The sequence below is a fragment of the Rhynchophorus ferrugineus genome, unplaced genomic scaffold (assembly GCF_030347505.1).
Source record: "Rhynchophorus ferrugineus isolate W39M unplaced genomic scaffold, kcgeb_rfMv2 rfM6, whole genome shotgun sequence".
Classification (NCBI taxonomy): domain Eukaryota; kingdom Metazoa; phylum Arthropoda; class Insecta; order Coleoptera; family Curculionidae; genus Rhynchophorus; species Rhynchophorus ferrugineus.
The window spans coordinates 37916443-37934300 of NW_027472585.1; the positions used below are offsets into that span (position 1 = coordinate 37916443).

Here is a 17858-nt window from a genome sequence, read left to right on the forward strand (position 1 = left end):
TCCTCAAAAATCATGTGACCATTTTGAACAGGTTGATGTCGTGTCTACATTATTTACTATAGACTCTGTTTAAAAAAAACACAGATATTTTGGCTCTATATAGAAAAAAAAGCCTTTTATACCATGGCTTAAAATGTCTAGATAATACAAAACGCATTTAATTGTTAGAATAGATCCAAAAACATATATTGGCATTTAGTAGGTATTATAATTTTATTCGAATACATCATATAGTTTGACACTATAATGGTCCTACTAATTTGTAAATAAACTAATACAAAAAATAGATTCTAATATAAGATAAATTTTCTTATGTTGTCTTATTGTATACTACCCTGCAGATGTATAGGTTTAAGTTTCAGAATAAAATTAACAATGGAAATCCAAAATTGTAATTTAAATAAATTCAAATAAAATTATTAATACTATGTTAGTGTTTTATTAATATTATATATTTAATTTAATTTCAGTTGGCAATTTTCAGTGTGGTTAATTTAAAATTAATTGGTATTACTTACTTTTAAGTGACTAAATAAACAAAAGTATTTAATAACAACATAATTTATTATCCGAATTAAAAAAAATGTTACATGAGTTACATATAAAATGTCGGAAGCATTATTGTACATACAAAGCATATATCATTTCTTATCAGTAAATAGGCTGTATATATCATTTAAGTTATTGATCTGTATGTATATGAATTCTGTAATGAATAACATTTTTTGAAACAAGTTCTTGAACACAGAACTTTGAAAACAGCCCCAGTAGTTAAACTACTAGCAAAATAGCAAAAATAATTCCTGAATAAACATGAGATTAGCACATGCTTATCAGTTTTTCTTTGCGGAACTAACACAGCAACAACTACCAACTGATCCAGTTTAAGAAAAAAAATATTGTACAAACATATTCAATTACTAATAGTCATACTATTATCTCTCATTATTACTTATTTGATTTTAATCACGACTGAAAAACAAAAAAATCCTGTTAAGTAATGTTACATATAGTTACATATAAAACATTATAAAGAGCAAACTTGACAAAAGCTTAATCTTTCTGGGGATGCAGAAAACCTCATTAAAATGCATAACAAAAAACTAAAAAAATCTTAACATTTCTAAATATATGTAAAATAATATATAGAATTTCTATTTTTTAAACTTTGGGGTTATGATTACTGACGCTAAATACGGAAATATATGTACCACTTATTTTATGATCAAAGAGATAAAAACACATTAAGTAGTATTTTCGTATTTTGTGGACATAAAATTCGAACGCCCTACAAATCTATATTACACTGAATATCTTTAAAAATTCTGCCTGGCGCCCTCTCAGGGAACTTCTAGATACACTAAAATACACTACAGACATCTATAATTTAATAAACAGTAATAGAGAAATCTGTAACATAAGAGACCGAACCTATACTGGAATGTTATAGGAATCTGTATTTAATATCATCTAAAGGCATCTGTAACACCAAATATTGCAATTATTGAAATAGTATTTACCTTTCTGTGATTTTATTCTTTTTTCTATGTTCTTCAACAGTAACCCACTTGATTCACATTTAGTTACGCTAATTATGAAATTATACATAGCGTTCTATACAATCGCTTTCCAAGATATCATTTAAGCACTGAAATTTATTGTGGATAAATTAACATCATAAAGTTAACACTAACAAACATTGTCGAAGAATTTTAAATTCAAGAGGTCTAGAAACCCTTTCCATTCAATTTTGTAAAATACATTTTGTGGATAATATTTTACTTATAACGTAAAACCCAGTACCATTTGCAGACATCCTTGAACGCGATTCCAAGAAACAAATATCCCACGGAAGACCTCCGAAGATGTCAGCAATGAGACAATTTACGTTGCACAGTGAGTAGATGGTAATCATGGCTGTTTATTCATCGAAAGTTGTTTTGGTATCGGTGTGGAACCGCGACACGATTTTATTTGTACCATATGTATCAAATCAAAGTTATATATTAAAATTGAATACAAATGTATACAAGAAACGAATGAATAACACGAACAAATGATTTACCTGATTTCCCATATAATTTCGCCTTATTTGCTTCAGTTCTTACCCAATATAAATTTAAGATGCCCTTGACAACATATCGGGCTCGACGGGGCCCTTGTTCTCTCGATGGATGGATCACATTTCAATGTCAATGTAAACATTCACGCTGCGTACGCGAGATGTCCTAAAATAAAAATAAAACAACATTAAAAATTGATATATTAGAAATATGAGATAAAAACTCGCCTCACTTTTTTGAAAAATATGCTGGTATATGTTGTCTCCCATTAAGAAGCTTCAACGCTAGCGCAGACCAAAACAACGAACTGTCTTAAGCCAAATTGACAATGGAAACTGATTTCCATCGAAAAACCAGCCACATACCGCTGTCAAAATGGAACTGGCGTTAAAACTTTAATTTGAACTTGTGTGAAAAAAATGATCGCCCAAAAATCGAGAATAAACAAGAAGAACGATTTTACCGCGTCGAAGGTCGTGACGCTGGGCATGTTAATATACAATTCGGGTGATCTCCACGAGCCTACCCACATATTAACCAGAAATCCTCAACGAATTGTGGGCGTGAAATCGAACTATCACCAATGACAGCCTATATTAGTCCGTTCATAATCTATCAGTCGAGAGCCGCAAGGTGATCAACAAGAAATTTCCGAAGCAACGGACGATATCATTCAACGTATCAAAGTCTCTAATGACCTGTTACCAAGGGAATGATAATGTGCACCAAGCTTAGGAGGATCCAGACTCGTCAGCCACATAAACGCACTTAGGGAGTCACGAGCGTAGAACACGAGGTTGCTCTGATTTTCCCGTGTCTGATAATAGACGGAAACATTAAAATATAGTAAAAATGCATAATGAATGAGTTAAGTGTCGCTGACCAAATCACTATTACCACTTCGGCGCGGACGGGGTCTCTACTTTGTCAATATCAACACGATACAATTTTAGAGTTGCGAAATGAATTGAATATTAGTCAAATCCACACAAAAATTTACATTTTTGTTCAGGGGCTTTTAAATAACTTTATTTCCCAAATTAAAAAGTAAATACATAATAAAATATTTGAAATTCAGTTATTCAGTTTACTAATCCACTAAGTAGGCTTTGGTGTGCTATTCATAACGCTAATTAAATAATTTATCCTAATTAATATTTTGATTCAATTAATTGATATTGACAATAATTAAAACAAGGCTTATGTTATTATTTTTCCTGCTGTCCAACCTATATCAAATTCTTTAGTTGCTACTGTACTTATATATACTACTGTGTGAAACATATTCTAGGAATTAATTTAACACTTCTCGTGGGGATAATATATATATTATTAATAAATATTTACAGTTTATTTACAAAAAAGTCGTGGTTCCTCAGTGTAGCAATTAAACCATCTGTGTTAACAAATTCATTGTCACTGAGGTAATTTAATACTTGACCATGCTTCGTGGTCATTTTACCACCTAAAGCATTTAAAATTGCATTACCAGCACAAATGTCCCATTTTTTAATGGCTGTTGTGTGAATATAGGCATCAACTTGATTATGAGCAACTTTAAGGGCCTTATATCCTGCCCCTGCTGCTATAACCACCTTGTAGTTAGTGAAGCTTTTTGCCAGAGCTTCTTCTACAGTGCCCCTGTGCGATCTTGATACTATAATTTCAATATCATTACCTGATCTGTCAACATTCTATAACATCAAAACCATATTTTATTCTTCTCATCTTAAATACAACTGAGTTTGGTATACCTTCTGTTTTAAATCTTTAGATACACCTTTTCCAACAACAGCCCATGAAGTTTTATTTTCAAATGGACTGTGTATCACCCCTATAATTGGTTTTCCTTCAACTGCCACACAAACCATTGTTGTCACATATTGAAAGAGCTTTTCTACAAATTTTTTTATACAATGTTTACTGCATTTCACTGCAAAGCAATACTATGTACCTGTATATTCATGAGTTGCATCCAATGGATCAATCCAAATTGTAACATCTTTAGTATTGACTGATCCATCTAAAATGTGAGGGGTGGTAATTTGTTGTTTTGGTATATCATGCATACAGCCCAAGTCTTTTTCTTCAGATATAAATTTAACTGTGGGAAATTGGCTAGTCAACACATGTTTCATAGCACAGTGAGATAAAAAATCAGCATTCGTAACACTATCTTCCAGACCCTCTTTGGTTTTCCCTTTTGAAAATATCTCCGGGTTATCTCTAACTAATATCACGCGTCTTCCACCTGTTTCTGCGGCTGAAATTGCCGTTTGCAATAACAATGATAATGCAATCGTATTGTTTGAATTTGTTTTAAAATCGCTAATGAAATGATAATAAATGACAATCAAAAATATCAAGCATAACAACAAATATCCCCGGCTATTGCATTTAACACCGCTCCCAACAAACATTTTTGTAGTAAGCTTTTGTTTTGAAAATTCAAATTTTAGATTTTGGGGTTAGGGCCAATGACATCAACATATATAAATTTCAGTATATGGACCCGTAACATAATGAACCAAAAGAAATGGTTTAAAACTAACTGCTTTATCATTCAACACTAATGCAAATATTCCGTTTAATATATATAAAAAAAACAATTTTATATCTGTGGGGTACCATCTCTGATAAAAATCTTAAACTAACAGATTACCTCCTACCAACATTACAGAAATCTATACCATACTGATAAATTTTTCTTTATTAAACGTTGTGCCCTCTCAGGAAATATTGAGAAACTTACGGAAATTTATTACAGAAATCTGTAAAAGTACTAAAATTGAAATAGAAAGATGACGAAATAATATGATAACCAGTACCTAGAGGGCATGCAATATAATTATCTGTAATATAGACATAGAATAAAGAAAACTTATTCTTTTTTTAATGCATAGAGCTGAAAAATAATTTTTACAGAAACCTGGAATATATGTCTCAATATATTTCCTATAGATGCCAGGAAAAACGGTTTATTAAACCAAATAGAGAAAATTCTGTTTATGATACTTTGGGCGTTACATGAACAGAAGTCAATGCAAATAATATTCATACAAATACATAAGATTTTATGACCTAACCAACAATATGTTGCAATTAATACATTCTTTGAAAAAATAGCAAGAGAAATATGTCATAATATGTAGTCATTTGTATTAGATATAATTTAGTTTTTAATCTGATTGAATTACTTTTAATCTTTCAAATCCTTTTACAGACTTATTTTGATAGGTGCTGAGAACAGAAAATCTAAAATTAATGTAGAATTATAAGTTCTTCCTTGGCAACGGTTATTATAGCAATGTAACGAATTATGAGGCAAACTAAAACGCTTAGAATTTTCCTTTGTCCAAAAATATTTGACACTTTAAGTTAACCGTTAAGGTTAAAGATAAAAGTGCGAAAAAACATGAACGAAACATGCGATGAAATAAAACTGCATTAACAGTACTAAACTTTTATTTTTACATATTTATGTGCGATTAGAAAAGAGAGCCGAACATTTCCACTCATAATGCTAACATTACGTTCGCCTAAGTATATGCATGGTCATTTTTACATATAACCACGAAATACTTAATCCTAAATATTAATAAAGACTAGAAAAGTATATTTGAAAGTTTAGATATATCTTATTTTAAATTAAAGCCTTAATGATGTAAGGGAAAAAGATCTATTTATAGCAGATGGGTAATTTAACAAATCTTAAAATGGAATGTAAAAGTTAGTTACATATATAGTAGAGATCAGGTATTATCGATTTTGTCATATTTTGAAAATTATTATACAGACACAGATTAAATAAATATGGGGAAAATAGTGAAAATGTTTAATAGGGTGAAAAGGTATTGTAAACAAATTTACATACATTAACGATTAAAAACATGAGCACATTTTTGATTTGGAACACATCGACCCATTGATATGACACTTACCAGTTTTTATAACTCTAGGAGATACTTTTAACGACAGTTAAAACAAAACTAATCAAAACAGAGGTGACTAGATTTTGAAGTTAAAAAACATAAGGAACTTAATTTATAAAATGTTGAAGCATTTATACTTATCCTGTTGATAGTAATTGTTATTAGGGCTAATTTTACTGAGCGTGGAATTAGATGGATTAAAATCAGTTTATGGTTAAGTTTGATAAAGTCGCTTCCAATTTGAAAGTTTCAACACATCTTTCGAGATAAATATGATTACTATGAATAAAATAAGACCCCTGTGGTAATTAAAATTACTTCTAAATTATAAAACATAAAATAAATATGCACAACTAAATAAATATATTAATTATAACAAAAACAAACACAAGCCAGTCATGAAAATTAAATTAGCATGCTCTGACCTGAGGCGGCAAATAGCATTTACCTTCTACACTTCTGTGTACGTCTAGATAGTGTTTAAACACAAATATTCTTTGGCAAACATCACATGTGTAGTTTGATTCTTTATTATGCGTCCGAATATGCTTGAGTAAGTTGTCGTGCCTCGAGAAACTTTTTTTACAAATTTCGCAAGAAAAATTTCTCTCACCTGAATGTAAGACCATATGTCTGATGAGGTGTTCTTTCCTTACAAATGATTTATTACATTCCACACATCTATAGGGCCTTAAACTGCTGTGAAGCTTATAATGCTGATACAAGTGTTCTCTTCTTTTGAAGCTTTTCGAACATACCTCACATATATGAGTCTTTTGCAAAGATTCCTCCTTTGCTAACCCTTTTTTGGATGGAAATTCATCCACAATCTTAGATGAGGTATTTGACAAATATGTTGTTGGACGCAAATCATCCAAATTGATACTAGATGGTGGGCTTTGGTTTGTAGGTAAGTTTTCAGTTGAAGTTATATCCCCATTATTATCGCTGCTAGTATTAATCATGGATGGTGTAATATTTATAGCAGGTTGTTGAGAAAAGGGTCTACTTGGTTGAGTTGATAAGAAATTGTTCTAAAATTAATACATCTTTCAATTAGCTCAATTAAGAAAATTAAGATTACCTGATATTGTGAAACAGGGAATATTACAGGAGTGTTCTGTATAGTGGGGATATTAGTTTCAGGACTCTTATTAAATGGCTCCATGTTAATCTTGTTCGTTGCTTCAGATTTATCCGATTCAGTGAAACCCATCTTGACAATGTTAGGTTCTAATGTAACAGATTCTTTAATAATCTTCTCTGAACTATTCTTTATACATTTATTTTTGGAGACATTACTTAATCCCATTATTACATTGGATACATTTAATGGATCAATTGTTATTACCTCTGACTGTGGTACATTAATAATTTCTCCATTAAAATTCACTACAACTTTACTTATAATGTCTTTAGGCAACTGTTGAACAGCCTTTTTTAAACTTTCATTTAATAAATCTAAGGAATATGGTATCTGTATATTTTGAGTAGATGATATAATCGTATTTGGATTTAAATCTCCCAGTTTGGTTTTTTTGCTACTGTTATGTATGATTGGTCCTGATAGTTTCCCACACAGCTCTGTATCGTTTCTCTTATATAAATCCTTATTTGGAGTGTTTAATTTAGTATTATTATGGACCACGTCATGTGATGTTTCATTTTTTACTGTATCTTTAATATAAACCTTTAATATAGAAATATTAGAGCTTATAGAGAAACAATTTATTACTCACTTCTCCCGATTTTTTGAAATCTTCTGTATGCCGATAATTTTTAAAATAACTTGACAACATTTTTTCAGATTTCCTACATTCCTCTCTAAAAGCATTACAAATTTCTAGTTGATCTATACATTTAGGACACACAACTTTGGGTAGAAAATCGTCTTCAGTGATCTATAAAGTGCTTGTATAAATTGTTTTGATCCTTATTTATTTAATCATATTACCGTCATTGAAAGGCATTTTTTAATTTTAGATTGTAGTTGAATTTCCTGCCCCTTTTGATCAAATATTTTCACTTTGTTCTCTTGAAAGCTTTGGGCGCATAACCTACACAAATCGTAAAAGTTTACCCGCCTATAACAACTAGACATAGTAAACAACAATCACAATATTAAACACTCATATCCTTCAAAAATTTTTGTTTATAGACTGTCAACCGATGGTCACGCCGCCACACACGGCTGTCAAAATCACAGTACGTTCTGAATACATTTCCAATACTCAATTCGGCAAACAAAAAAAAAACACATTAAATAAACATACACAGAATGCCATATATTTATTGTTTATATAAGTTTAATTTTTAAGATTTTACACTTTACAACATATAATATCAATCTATAAATAGGAATTATTTGTGTATAATTTTTTTTACAACAAAATATCCCCCGACTATGACGGCTACAAGAGCCGCAATACCGACACCCAATATTAGAGGTGCCTGTGATATAAAAACAGTTTTAATAAACATATACGTGGTTGGTATAGTTTGTTGGTAAGATTCTCGTTCTTGAACTCTTGTAAAGTATTCTTCAAGATGAGGCCTTTTCCCATTAGCCCAAAATCTTTCATCCATTCCTATTTGATTTAATCGGACTAGCAAAATTGTTAAAGATATATCAGCAACAGTAAATTTATCTGTACAAAGCCACCAATTCTTTTTCTCTAAAAGTTATTTTTATATTTACGGTATCGTACTTCATGTTTTAATTACCTTCTGTATGTTGAGTTAGTTCTTTTTCCACTTCATCGAGGACATTATCAGTTTCCTGCAGTATTTTTAAGAATTCCTCCTTATCTAATAACCTTTCATGCTTCTTCTCTTGATTCATTGCTTTTTCTAACAAAATAGTTTTTGATTCAGGATTTAATTCGGCGTATTTTCTAAGATTTTCAGCACTATTATTTTCAGCATCTAAAAAATGTAACAGAACAGCGTTGTTTTAATCTCTTAGAACAGATTTATAAAGATTTGTATACTAAAGTTCCATTTACTTGTACTTACTTACAAGTTGCTTACAAACAGGACCTATAAAAGGTATTTTCCTACTCCCTGTTACCACTTCTGGGTGCAATAATGTACCAACCGTTAAAACATTTCCATTCAATGTTTCAATAAGATTTCTAAAATGTACGACCTTTTGTTTTATTTGTACACCCTGATCCATAGGAATTAGTCTTGGAGTATTACCTGAATTAAATTAATTTTCTATAAGTTAAGCTTAACAAATTAATCAAATACCAATACTCACCATTACTAAAGTTGTCATCTAGATAATCTATTATTCTAGATGAATCTGGTATAATTTTCCCACTGTCTTGCAGAACTGGCACTTCACCTTTTGGATTTATTTGCAAAAACCAAGGTTTATATTGTTCATTACTAGTTAGATCGATCAAGTGAGATTCAAAAGGAAGGTTTTTTTCATGTAAAGCCATAACAACCTAAAATGCATTCCCCATTAACCTACCTCAACAGATAAGAAGCTTTTTAAATCACATTAATGTTTATTAATTGAAATTTGGTGACCTAAACTTTCAAGTTTAAGGTCATAATTACGAAACAGGCTTAGAAATCTACCTTTTGCGAATAGAAGGAATATTGGTTATAATACAATAGCAAATCATTTCCATTATTTTGTTTTGTACCATCATCTACCATGTTTACAGCTTGTTTGCCGGCCTGTCCGGAATCACTTTCACTAGAAAACTGATGACAATTTGCCTGATTTACGATAAACAGCCACGGCAACTGTGACTTGCGAAGGAGAAGGATCAAGGACAACGTCTGACTGACTTGTTTCACACTGCCTCGAAATAATGAAAAATTCCACATATTATTTCGCGATTGTTTTTGATTTAAAGGTTTAGGTAAAGGTCGTATTGTCTTAGGTTATGGTTTTATTAGGCAACTTCCGGTAGATGGTGCTATTAGGATTATGTAATATACGAGTACGAGTTATTCTTCAATATTTTATTATGGATATAAATTACACGCCATTGTAATTAAATATGCGTGTTCACTGCTCCCTACTTCGAGTCTCTTAGATAAAATAAGTATCAATAATAGATGTTATACTACATTTTACAGTTATATAATTACGTTGATCTTAAATATATTCCAGTTGATTTATCACGTGTTCAATAATTGATTCATATTTTAATTGATGACTAATACTTTAATATTCTAACTTACTATTTCTTTAAAATAGAGTAAAAAATGGTATTGCTATTCTAGATTCAAATTAGAGCCAAAAGTATTCCCGGTATCATAGGACGTCATTAAGCAGTTAGTAAAAATTGAGAGTTGGGTGGGAAAGTGGAAAAATCCTTTAGATTGTGTTCTATTATGAATTCCAAAGTATTGCATCCTAAGTTTATCAAATAAAAAATTTAAAAAGTATCAAAAATAATGATATTTTTTCAATAAAGCCTCAACAAAACAAATACCATTTTTGGCATGGCAGTAGTAAACATATATTTTATTGAAAATAAACATATATCCATATTTTTCGTTTCCTATTGCATCCGCCACTGAACATTGACGTATTTAGCTCTGATGATGCATTTTCTGATTATATTTTATCAAGTATGTTATCAATATCGGATTAGATATAAAAATAAATTCATGTTTATAAATGCCTTAATCCTATTTCACTAGATCAGTACATATAAAAATGTTTGCATAAATCTTGATAGAACACAAATATAATACGTGCAAGAATTGTACTGTTTTTGGTCATGTATTAAATTATGGTTATATTGAATATTTGTATTTTCCTTCCTCTATGTCACTCAATAAAGGAAGAAAAGTTTAAGTATTGTTTACTAGTAAAATAACATGACCGTTGCTAAAAATAACAAAGAAAATGTGGTAGCTGTCACATCTGAAATTGTTTGTCTTTTAATTTTTTACAATGTATTGGTGATTATTAAAGTAATAAATGAAATCATATTTTTATGTAATTGTTTCTTATCTTTCTGTGATTATTTAATTTCCAGTGAATTCCCGTTAACAAGTTCGGACTGGTTTAGTCGGCAGCCTATAAATACCGCGTAAAACAAGCTTCGGGTTTTGTATTTAACCGACGCTTGAGTGATGTACATCAGTGGGAAAATGCAATATATGAATATGATTATACTGTTTTTTATGATAAAACTCGTTGATGGTAGAAGTGTTAGAAAAGTCGTACCATACGAAGTAATTGTCGAAACAGTTTATGAACACTTATGCGATAAGCCTAAGCCAACGGTTGTCCCAATAACTGATCTTTTGGCAAAAACTAATAATGATGATCTACGTTTTGCGTTGGAGGTAAATATTCATGATGTCTGAGTAAATCCCATGCATATGAATAAATTATCTTATATCACTATATATATATATTTATACTATTTTAGGAAAAGTGCTCTATAAAATAAAAATGTACAAATTTTACGTGAATAGTAATAGAGTATTGTGTGCAATGTTTTAAAAATACCTTTAGTCTCATTTTTGACTAATATGATTCCGTTCAAGGTTATCAAATGCCATGTTTTCACAATTAATTGAAGAGTTTAAAAACATTTTACAATATTTGAATCTGATTTTTAGAAAGGTGTATAGTGTACATATTTATTTGTCATTATATTATTGGTAACCGAATATTTATTTTTAGTATGATCCACCAAGTGTCATTTTGCACCGTTGTGGTGGTTCTGGATGTTGTCTCAACAAAAATGAAAGGTGCATACATTCAAAGCATGAAAAACTGTATCTGGAAATCGCTTATTTGCCCGATCCAGATTACATGAAGAAAACCTATTTGGTTGCGACGAATCACACAGCCTGTGAATGTGTTGCAAAAAATGTTTAAACATTGTTTATTATTTTTATACTGTGTATATGTTATTATCCATGCAATAGCTGTAACAATTATATTGTTTTAATTTATTGAATAAATTATTTTTTTGTTAAATATTTATCTTTATTTTTCCTTCCCTTGATAATCCCCATATAAAAAAACTATTATTAAAATATTTAATTTTACTTTCTACTAGTTTTAAGATAATATTGTGATTATATTACTTGAACATTAAGTATGTTATAAAGTTATTGAGTTATACATTTCATTAAATGTAAATTATTGTCAATCTCAAAGCATAACTACTATACTCATAGAGCAATACAGAGAACATTTTATAGGGGTCTCTCTGGAAAAGTTTCGCTACATCCAATATCTAGATGGGGGTTATAATCGCTCATTCAAGTAATTTGATTGGTCAGTTTCAATTTCCCTTATAAGTACCTGTAAGATTTGATTGACACTGATACCTAATGTCACGTTTCATCGACCAATTAAATTTAAGTTAAAAACAATTTAATTTCCAGAAAAAAAAATTAAAAAGATTCAATAAAAATATAATATAACTATAAATATAATATAAATTAACCATTATCTTCTCGAATTCGTTCAAATGTAAATGGAAATTGTTTCCAACATCTTGGTTGTTAGTCTAGAATGTTGGGAATAGGCACTACAAATATATAAGATAGTGTAGACATTAATGGGGTCAATTATGAACAGAAATGTGACTTACTCCTTCAATTTACCTTCTACGAAATTTTGATTTTGATCCACTTCCATTTGAACATATTCTGAGCTCTTATTCAGGGTAATATTTTCATAATTAATTAATTTTCATAAAGGACACTGTAAAATGACGTCCAAAATTAATAAATATACCATGGCAACGAAATGAACCAATGAAATGCCTTCGCGGTTTTTTAGCATAGCGATTAAAACAGGTAACAAATTCAAACTATTGACATCTAGATATTGGACGTTGCAAAACATTTCTCCAAAATTGCGTATACAGTTAATTCTCTATGACTATACTTAACACATTGAATAAAAATAGTTTTTTAAAGTAGGGGAGCCAAAAATACCCATATTTTAAAAAATATATCGATATTTTTTATCGCATCAAAGACTTTCCTTTTTCTCTTACGACAAAATATAATTAATAATATCGCCCTTTACAAAGAACATATCGAAAACCTTGCGTCGGTTTATCGCCATCCCTAATTTGAATGCCGTCTTAATTTAACTTATATAAACTGCATCTTTTATTGTTTTTAAGTGTCAAATTTTATTTATTTAGTATAGATATTAAGTTATAGTGTTATGTAATTAAGTTTATACTGCTCATTATTAAAAACAATTATATAAGCAAACTTACTAAAGGAATCGAACCGGTTTATTTTAGAGATGTTAAAAGAAATCGATAGTCATTAAAATATCGATATCAGCATTTTTGAATAAAGAAAAAATATATCGATACCTATAACATGATCTAGCTTTATTATTGTAAATTACTAAATAAATATCGATCAACATACGCTGTTTCTAATAAATCATCAACAACCATAAAAACACCGATTTGCAGCACGTATTCAATAATACCCAACCATAATCTTGAACGATTGACAAAGACCATAGAAAACAATGACAACGTAACATTGTTAACGTGACGTTTCGTAAAAATAATTACGGCCATTCTGCAGGAGCCATAATGTTTAAACAATGTTTCTATTTTTATGCATATAAAATGATAAATAATTATATTTACTTATTGTCAAATCTTTGGTGTTATTAAAATATACTTATTGGTAATTTTATGATAAAATATTAAATATGTTTATACTAAAAAATTAGGAGCATCCAAAATTAAATAAGTTAATTTTTTTTTCAAAACAATAAAATGATTTACAGGAAAAAAATTAATTAGTAATCCTAGATTACATGAATAACTTACTTTTTGGCCTAACTAACAGAACATTGATATTTGGAGCTTAAAAGAAAAGCACATTTCCCACTATGAGGTTGTTGGCATTTTCAGCTATTAGAGGTGATAACAATTGGCTGTTACGAAAAGTTGCTTGCAGTGGCTTTAGTAGGCAACAGGTAGCAAAATTATCGTATTTTAAAATTGAATATCTTACATCCTTGATTATGTATGACCATGATAGGCAATAAATGAACAGAGCTGAGCTAGAAAGTTGGTCAGAAAATACTGTTTGTAGTGAAACGAATCAATATAATAATACATCTATCTATACATTGGACTATGTTGCTCGCGTGTTTTGGAATGGCTTATTGCCATTCGTGCACCAATAGGGGGACCCATGTAAGGTATATTCATCAGACTTAAACTTATTTCTTTACTACTTGTCCTTTCACTGCCTTAGTGGGTAAACAAGTGGATTGTCTCCTCCTCTGAAACCTGAAAAGTTTCTATCATGACGATTATAGTTATATCCAAATAGAAACCTGGTAATATCTCTTGATTTAATAATTGAAATAAAAACCTTATGGTATCCATGCGTTATATCCAAGTCAACCGTTTGGTAGAAGATCATAACAAGGATTTTTTTCCCTATATTGCCTGCACATCTAGACATTTAGTAGCTGTCTAGATAATTCATAAAAATATGTAACCTGATTTTTTTAATAGATTCTATAATTTATTTGTAGTACTATTCTATATACAGCTTGTTTCATCTTGCACAGATTAGTTGGTTCGTGAAGCACTGAAATGATCAATGAAAACATCATGGGACAACACAGCCTGTGTAAAATTTCTTGGATATTCTCATTGGTACTTGCTCACTTAACACAGTTACAGTAATAACGTTCATGTACAAATTAACTTTTCGCAGTTAGCTAAGAGTTTGGTATTGAGAGTGAAGCCTGCAATTCAAAAATATTTGGGTGTACCTATACGTAAGTAGACTTCTTGTGGGATATTCTTATAATTGGATTCCATATGCCCACGTAGGTTTTTAAATTCATATGTATAGTAAACTACTTGTATTTGTTTTTTGATCTTATGCGTTTCGACTGATACGCGGTTTTACTAAAGACTCATACTAGTTAGACGATCACGTAACCGTTGGAGGTGGTCTACAAAGTTGGATCAAACGCCTTCTATGAACCCCTATCTTCTATGTGTTATATCCTCGACTTTCTACCCGATTTTAGTTATCAAAGGTTGGGACACTATTCCTTGCTTATCGTCACAATTAGGAGTTTCCGCCTCACTAAACTGATATATTACAGGTTCGAACCCTTAGTTAGGTACGTGATAAATGCGATAATATTGCTAAGAAACCTGATACATGCGTTTTCTTCCATCCAATAACTCATTTTCTCAACAAATAATTAATGTGAATATAGTTCATTATCCTGTGTATATCAAAGTTCGGTGTACTGTTTGATCAGTAAATTAGGTTCACCTTCTTTCGATTTAACTGTTTGTTCTATGTATTATAGTTGGGGAATGCACAGCTATTTGTAGCATAATTTTCTCCATCTAAGTCTCTACAGGTGGATATGCAAACATACTAGCTTTAGATTCTCCACGTTATATACATGGATTAATTTCGTTGCCAATTTTTAGTTGTTTTCTTTATCTCAGCTTGTCATCTACAATGAATTGATTATTTAAAGGAGTGCATATAGATGAATGTCATTGTGATCTGTGAAGTTTTTTGAAAACATTTCCCAGTCTGTTAGCTTATTTGTTAATATACAATTTCCTTTTTTGATTATATCTACATTCCGTCACAATCTCTAGTGAATTACTGGAGTTTAACTAAATGAAAATAATCAAGTGAACGTAATGGCTATTGAATCATGATTCTCTGTTTAACGATTGTATTGAAAGTACGAACTAAATCAAGCTTTATCAGCATAATAAAGTGACTTGTGGGTTTCCAATAGCATTTATGCCAATTATATAAAGGTAAAAAATTGTGATTAAGAGCATATAATCTTAGTACTTAGAGATAATTTTATTGTTTTCTTACATCAATTGTAATAATAATTTTGCATGACATTAATATCTATTTTATTACAAAGGTTCACATTCAAACTTTATAGTATGTTTTCTAAATTTTGGTGAAATCAAAGTGAGCAAAAATAAACATTAAGGATTAGACTGACATTATTTAGACACCTAAATACTATTATAGAAAAATTGAAGTTGTTTTGAAAGAAAAAGCACATGTTTTTATAGAATTATGAACTGTCACTCCTAACACTCTTAAATAAATAATAAAATAAGTTTATCATGTATATGTAATGTATGTCATTATACTACTGTAACAGTGATTACTTTTTTGAATATATCTTGAAGATCCTATCAAAACTGTAAAATTTAACTTTCAAGGACAGTAAAAAAAGTAAGATACAAAAATTAAAAGTAAAAATTTAGGAAAAAATTATTTATTCTATGGGTACTAACTTATTACAAAATAATCCTTAAGAAATCACTTCTCAGGCTTTCAAGGTATTTATAGTGAATGTAAGAAAATAAAAACGTACTTAAACTAAACTCACGAAAATGTACTGAATACATAGTTTTGTTGTTATGAAATTTGTAAGAATACATACAGTAATATTATTTAAAAAACAACTTAACAGTATCCTCCTGTTTGTTGCTGGTAAACTTCAATTGTATCACCTTCTTCCATATCTAATGTGGTTGGGGTATCAGTTTCGTTTATTGGGTTGCCATCAAATCGAAATCGTACAACTTGTGTACTTATACCCTACAAGGATATAGGAAATATGGCAATTACAAAAAAAATATCATATAGGAATTGATACTTAAAGTTAACAATCATAAAAGGAAAAATTTGTACTTACAGCTCGTTCACAATAGGCAGTCATTAGTTTTCTCAAAGGTGTGTGCCTCTTAATTTTAAATTGAACAACAGCATTATCCTGACCTAATACTTTCAAATTAATGTGTTCAGCTTCATTTCCCTGAAACGTAAAAAAACAAGGTTTACTTTATAAAAATTTGCACAACCTAATATTTTTGGTTACAAGAAACTTTTAAAATCGTACCTTCTTTTCATCACCCATTTTGTATGAATTTGCTTAAACTTGTATTAAATATAATAAACCAACAAGGAGTGGTTAATAACACACCACAAAAACCAACTTGCTCAAACAAACACAATACTAAGCCGCTAACAAGTCTGAGTATGGCCGTCAAAGTAGCGGCAAAAATGGAGACGGAAACTAGTACGTTAGTCAAATTGGCCAATGGTTACATGATAAATAATAACTGTCATATTTGAATTAGTAAAATAAATATTCCTATATATCAAACTTAAAATACATAAAATAATGATCAAATTAAACAAAGAATGGAGCAGAGTGTTAAAATATATATTTTTATTTTAAAAAATCAATTATTTATATGACATCATATACTTATTTTAATTAAACATTTTTTTCAAGCAATAGTTTCAACTTCAGAATATTTCTATTACACATTTTTTTCGTAACTATTATAACTACTAGCAATATATTTTTAAAATAATTTTTAATCTTGTTGATATTATGATAGTAGTCACTGAATAAATACACGTAGTTGGTTTCGTTGATAAATATGATTATATGATAAATCCCACATTTGACTTTTAAAACCTTAATTTTTTATATTTTCAACATTCAATTAACATGTTGTTGTTACTGATATTAATACAAAAATATAATGGTTATATTTAATAATACATAATATTTTTAATTATAGTTATGTTAACATTTTTAAAGATATTTTCTTTAATGCGATAATACTTTATCTTAACTTACCTTATTTAATATTTTTTATTATTTATATTTAAAATTAAATTATTATATGAGGGTTAGAATTCTAGTTGCCTTGATCTGCATATTACACCAGTTTCCAATAGATGGCGATGTGATCGGTATACTACAAGTGTAAAGAGGGCTGATGTTATATTATTTTAAAATAAGGGGTGTAGATTTATAGTTTATCATCGTTTATATCTTTAA

The 17858-nt window shown here is 29.7% G+C and overlaps 5 protein-coding genes and 1 long non-coding RNA gene across 9 annotated transcripts; 1 reads left to right on the plus strand and 5 right to left on the minus strand.

Annotated features, from left to right (window-relative positions):
• Positions 1 to 3369: 3369 nt before the first annotated feature.
• On the minus strand, positions 3370 to 4621 carry LOC143199114 (putative inositol monophosphatase 3). Its single transcript, XM_076408862.1, has 3 exons — positions 4018 to 4621; positions 3818 to 3960; positions 3370 to 3757 (listed from the first exon to the last, which is right to left on the minus strand). The coding sequence occupies exons 1-3, from the start codon at positions 4481 to 4483 to the stop codon at positions 3407 to 3409; spliced, it is 960 nt and encodes a 319-aa protein (XP_076264977.1). The 5' UTR covers positions 4484 to 4621; the 3' UTR covers positions 3370 to 3406.
• Positions 4622 to 5510: 889 nt separating this feature from the next.
• On the minus strand, positions 5511 to 8179 carry LOC143198659 (uncharacterized). The gene is made up of 4 exons (XM_076408006.1): positions 7950 to 8179; positions 7735 to 7896; positions 7080 to 7685; positions 5511 to 7029 (listed from the first exon to the last, which is right to left on the minus strand). Exons 1-4 carry the CDS (start codon positions 8094 to 8096, stop codon positions 6406 to 6408), a joined length of 1539 nt encoding a protein of 512 aa, XP_076264121.1. The 5' UTR covers positions 8097 to 8179; the 3' UTR covers positions 5511 to 6405.
• An 80-nt stretch (positions 8180 to 8259) lies between these two features.
• Positions 8260 to 9925, minus strand: Gdap1 (ganglioside induced differentiation associated protein 1). The gene is made up of 5 exons (XM_076408007.1): positions 9587 to 9925; positions 9258 to 9450; positions 9011 to 9196; positions 8720 to 8920; positions 8260 to 8670 (listed from the first exon to the last, which is right to left on the minus strand). Exons 1-5 carry the CDS (start codon positions 9839 to 9841, stop codon positions 8357 to 8359), a joined length of 1149 nt encoding a protein of 382 aa, XP_076264122.1. The 5' UTR covers positions 9842 to 9925; the 3' UTR covers positions 8260 to 8356.
• Positions 9926 to 10801: 876 nt separating this feature from the next.
• LOC143198661 (uncharacterized) lies at positions 10802 to 11963 on the plus strand. Of its 4 annotated transcripts, XM_076408008.1 has the most exons (3): positions 10802 to 10942; positions 11008 to 11320; positions 11664 to 11963. In XM_076408008.1, the coding sequence occupies exons 2-3, from the start codon at positions 11105 to 11107 to the stop codon at positions 11859 to 11861; spliced, it is 414 nt and encodes a 137-aa protein (XP_076264123.1). In that variant the 5' UTR covers positions 10802 to 10942; positions 11008 to 11104; the 3' UTR covers positions 11862 to 11963. The 4 variants fall into 4 exon arrangements, 2 of the variants coding, with proteins under 2 accessions (XP_076264123.1, XP_076264124.1); XM_076408009.1 differs by lacking the exon at positions 10802 to 10942 and having other exon boundaries at positions 10990 to 11320; XR_013006269.1 differs by lacking the exons at positions 10802 to 10942; positions 11664 to 11963 and adding an exon at positions 11407 to 11544 and having other exon boundaries at positions 11180 to 11320.
• Positions 11964 to 12392: 429 nt separating this feature from the next.
• LOC143198663 (uncharacterized) lies at positions 12393 to 12685 on the minus strand. Its single transcript, XR_013006271.1, has 2 exons — positions 12586 to 12685; positions 12393 to 12522 (listed from the first exon to the last, which is right to left on the minus strand). It is a non-coding gene; the product is annotated as an uncharacterized LOC143198663 (long non-coding RNA).
• Positions 12686 to 16258: 3573 nt separating this feature from the next.
• Positions 16259 to 17072, minus strand: Sumo (Small ubiquitin like modifier). Its single transcript, XM_076408010.1, has 3 exons — positions 16902 to 17072; positions 16698 to 16817; positions 16259 to 16600 (listed from the first exon to the last, which is right to left on the minus strand). The coding sequence occupies exons 1-3, from the start codon at positions 16917 to 16919 to the stop codon at positions 16466 to 16468; spliced, it is 273 nt and encodes a 90-aa protein (XP_076264125.1). The 5' UTR covers positions 16920 to 17072; the 3' UTR covers positions 16259 to 16465.
• Positions 17073 to 17858: the final 786 nt, after the last annotated feature.

Excerpts from the sequence above, each read along its gene's own strand:
- LOC143198661 (XM_076408008.1), top strand. The coding sequence starts at position 11,105 with ATGTACATCAGTGGGAAAATGCAATATATGAATATGATTATACTGTTT. Across the intron at positions 11,321-11,663 it reads ATCTACGTTTTGCGTTGGAG|TATGATCCACCAAGTGTCAT; the intron begins GTAAATATTCAT and ends ATTTATTTTTAG.
- Gdap1 (XM_076408007.1), bottom strand. The coding sequence starts at position 9,841 with ATGTGGAATTTTTCATTATTTCGAGGCAGTGTGAAACAAGTCAGTCAG. Across the intron at positions 8,921-9,010 it reads TGTTTGTAAGCAACTTGTAA|ATGCTGAAAATAATAGTGCT; the intron begins GTAAGTACAAGT and ends TACATTTTTTAG. Across the intron at positions 8,671-8,719 it reads ACTAACTCAACATACAGAAG|AGAAAAAGAATTGGTGGCTT; the intron begins GTAATTAAAACA and ends AATAACTTTTAG.
- Sumo (XM_076408010.1), bottom strand. Across the intron at positions 16,601-16,697 it reads CTGCCTATTGTGAACGAGCT|GGTATAAGTACACAAGTTGT; the intron begins GTAAGTACAAAT and ends ATATCCTTGTAG.
- LOC143199114 (XM_076408862.1), bottom strand. The coding sequence starts at position 4,483 with ATGTTTGTTGGGAGCGGTGTTAAATGCAATAGCCGGGGATATTTGTTG. Across the intron at positions 3,961-4,017 it reads TGCAACTCATGAATATACAG|AAAAGCTCTTTCAATATGTG; the intron begins GTACATAGTATT and ends AAAAATTTGTAG. Across the intron at positions 3,758-3,817 it reads CTAAAGATTTAAAACAGAAG|AATGTTGACAGATCAGGTAA; the intron begins GTATACCAAACT and ends TTGATGTTATAG.
- LOC143198659 (XM_076408006.1), bottom strand. The coding sequence starts at position 8,096 with ATGTCTAGTTGTTATAGGCGGGTAAACTTTTACGATTTGTGTAGGTTA. Across the intron at positions 7,686-7,734 it reads ATTTCAAAAAATCGGGAGAA|GTTTATATTAAAGATACAGT; the intron begins GTGAGTAATAAA and ends TCTATATTAAAG. Across the intron at positions 7,030-7,079 it reads TCCCTGTTTCACAATATCAG|AACAATTTCTTATCAACTCA; the intron begins GTAATCTTAATT and ends TATTAATTTTAG.